At 43.9% G+C, this 3,304-nt stretch overlaps 1 protein-coding gene across 1 annotated transcript in view; it reads left to right on the top strand.

The window, feature by feature from the left end:
- Positions 1-3,234, top strand: part of LOC106819974 (techylectin-5A-like) — a 5,494-nt gene extending 2,260 nt beyond the window's left edge. The window contains exons 3-4 of the mRNA XM_014824537.1: positions 2,323-2,487; positions 2,823-3,234. Coding sequence (XP_014680023.1) covers positions 2,323-2,487; positions 2,823-3,079 — 422 coding nt within the window. The 3' untranslated portion in view covers positions 3,080-3,234. The remainder of the gene's footprint in view (positions 1-2,322; positions 2,488-2,822) is intronic.
- The last annotated feature ends 70 nt before the right edge of the window (positions 3,235-3,304 follow it).

The raw sequence follows: 3,304 nt of genomic DNA, 5'->3' as shown, positions 1-3,304 counted from the left end.
AGAGGGCAGCGGGAGAATAGATAGGATAGGTGTGCGAGATAGAGAGAGGAAGAGAGAGAGAGAGAGAGAGGAGATGCTATGCATACAACAATATTTGTATAACATTTATACATTGTTCATGCATGTCAACAATATATACATATAAAATATAACAACTGTATACATTGTTGCCTGCATGCAACAATATATACATAAACAATATAACAATGGTTATCTTGTTGTGCCATGTCACAATCTATAAGCATAACATATAGCAAATGTTTATAATTGTTCTGCATGCACAACATAAATACACTATACACTATAACAATGTTATACATTGTTCTATCATGCAACAACTATATACATATACATATAAAATGTTTACATTGTCTACATGCAACATATATAATATACATGATAACAATGTTTACATTGTTTACATTGCCCAACAATATAATACAGTATACATATAACAATGTTTATATGTTCTGCATGCACATAATAAACATAGTACTAATAACAACTGTTTACATTGTTTCTACATGCAACAATATATACTACACATATACACGTTCTATTGATTGATGATGTGTAAAGTTTGTACTTTGCGTTGATTCGTATAGTGTGTAGCGGTAACGATAGGTTAGCACAAGACGCCCCCAAAGCAAAATACAGAACTCAGAGGAGTAACGTACCACAATCACATATATTGTAAGCCGTGATATAACAGCAAACGGCAAAGCCGCGGTAAGGTCAACGGCAACAGGGAGCTACGTGCGACACGGACAGATATGGCGTGAAGAACAATGGGAGAGGAGTTCCTCCGCTCCAAGCGCGGCGCGCCTTTTAATATTAGCCCGGCCTTGTGACCGACATTCCGGGCATTATCTTCTCACCTGCCTGAGCTTCGCAGACGCCTCTTAATGCGGCCTTGCATCGCCGCCTTCGCGAGCACCGCGTGATCCCCCTCTCCGCACTCCATCTGTCGACGACGCTATCCGGTCAGTTTATTAACACACCCCTGCACATCGGTGTGTGACACCTCTGCTTCGCTAGGTTGCCTTGAAATAATAATGAGCAGTGTGCGATGCTACTCGCCGCAGATCGCTACCATGGCAACATAATACATATAACATATACAATGTATGATATTGTTTGTGCATTGCAACAATATATAGGAATACATATATAACAATGTATGATATTGATTGTGGCATTGCACGAATTATGTACATATACATATACAATGTATATATCGTTAGTGCATGGCAACAATATATAACGTATACATAATAGCATGTAATATATAATATGTTGTGGCATGGAAAATATATACATTTACAGTATAACAATGTATTATTGTTGTGCAGCAGCAATATTAATATACATATAACAATGTATATATTGTTTGCATCAGCAATAATATAACATATTTTACATATACATATACATATAACAATGTTTACATTGTTCTGCATGCAAAAATAGATACATAAACATATAACAATGTTTATATTGTTGTGCATGCAACAATATATACATATACATATAACAATGTATATATATAACAATGTATATATTGTTATCGCAGACGCGAACGAGCGTTTACCCGCTGTGCCGTGGTACATGCCGACGTTGAGCTTGTACGCCGCCTCTCTGAGCGATGCTGAAAACATCGCTACGTGGCGTAGCGCGTCTCGCCCGAGAAATCTTCTCAGATCAATTCGGAGCTGCATCGGTACGGAGGTGGTGAGAGCGCTCAGTCGGTCGTTGCCTGCATGAGAGTGAGAGAGAGAGAGACGTTGTTATCTGCATTAGAGTGAGAGAGAGACGTCGTTACGACGCATGCGCAATCGCCACACTTTTCGGCGAATTGCGCCATGCGACGAAATTTTAATTCGGCGTATTTTAACTTTATATACCCAGGTGAATGTCGGCAGAATTCGATTTAACGCCGCGGTTCAAAACGTGGATTTGTAGGTGTAGCGACAACTCTGTGGTTGCTATATCGATTTTCGCTTGCCACACGTCGCTCACGCTAAAATCAAAACGTGATTGTTTGACAAGCGAAACGTTTCTCACGATCACATGCACAGGTGAGGTTGAGACAGACGCACGCACGCACGCCACGCACGCACGCACGCATGCACGCACGCACGCCCGCCCGCATGCAGTGACCCGGCGTTGAATCAAATTCTCCCGACATGCACCCGGGTATAAAAAAGTAAAATACACCAAATTTAATTTAAGTTCGTCGCTGGTGCAATTTCACCGAAGAAGTGTGGCGATTGCGCATGCGTCGTAACGACGTCTCTCTCTCACTCTCACACTCTCATGCAGGCAACGACCGACTGAGCGCTCTCACCACCCCCGTACCGATGCAGCTACGAATCGATCTGAGAAGATTCTCGGGCGAGACGCGATACGCCACGTACGATGTTTTCAGCATCGCTTCAGAGAGGGCGCTGTACAAGCTCAACGTCGGCATGTACCACGGCACTGCGGGTAAACGCTCGTTCGCGTCTGCGAGAACAATATATACATTGTTATATGTATATGAATATATTGTTCCATGCAGAACAATGTATACATTGTTATACGCATAATATCGTTGTATGCATAGCACTCTCTTCTTGCTCTCTCTCGCTCTCTCACACTCTATCTATCTTTCTTCCCCCCTCCCTCTCGCTTTCTCTCTCTCTCTCTCTCTCTCTCTCTCTCTCACACTCTATCTATCTATCTCTCCCGCTCCCTCTCGCTTTCTCTCTCAATTCGCAATCACGCGCTCACCGTCACCCACATTACCTCCCCCCGCCTCACACGCTTCTCATCATTTTCAGACGACTCGATGATATCTGCTCATCACGGGAAGAATTTCAGCACTCCGGACCGGGACAACGACACCCACAAGACCGGCAGCTGCGCTGAATCTCACAAGGGCGGTTGGTGGTACGGGTTCTGCCACCATTCGAACCTGAACGGACTTTACGGAGAGGACAACACGAAGGGAGTCGTGTGGTACACCTGGCCCGGTCACTCCGAGGCACTCATGAGCAGCGAGATGAAAGTGAGACCCGTGCAATACGCCCTCCACTGATCGCGGATGCTTGGCTGGCTGCGAACCCGGGGCTCAGTGTCGGAATATGACAGAGTAGTACGCGCGTGCGCGCGTGCTCGCGTGCGCGCGTGCCTGCGTGTCAGGGCGCGAATTGTAGCCAGGATGTACACGTTCCATGCAATGTAGATATACACAAATGAGTACATCATATATATATATATATATATATAAAAGCAAGATTGAACTAACTCTAATGTGTTTATT

The sequence above is a fragment of the Priapulus caudatus genome, unplaced genomic scaffold, assembly GCF_000485595.1.
Source record: "Priapulus caudatus unplaced genomic scaffold, Priapulus_caudatus-5.0.1 Scaffold5416, whole genome shotgun sequence".
In the NCBI taxonomy this organism is placed as follows: Eukaryota; Metazoa; Priapulida; class Priapulimorpha; order Priapulimorphida; family Priapulidae; genus Priapulus; species Priapulus caudatus.
This window is presented reverse-complemented; position numbering and strand designations above follow the sequence as displayed.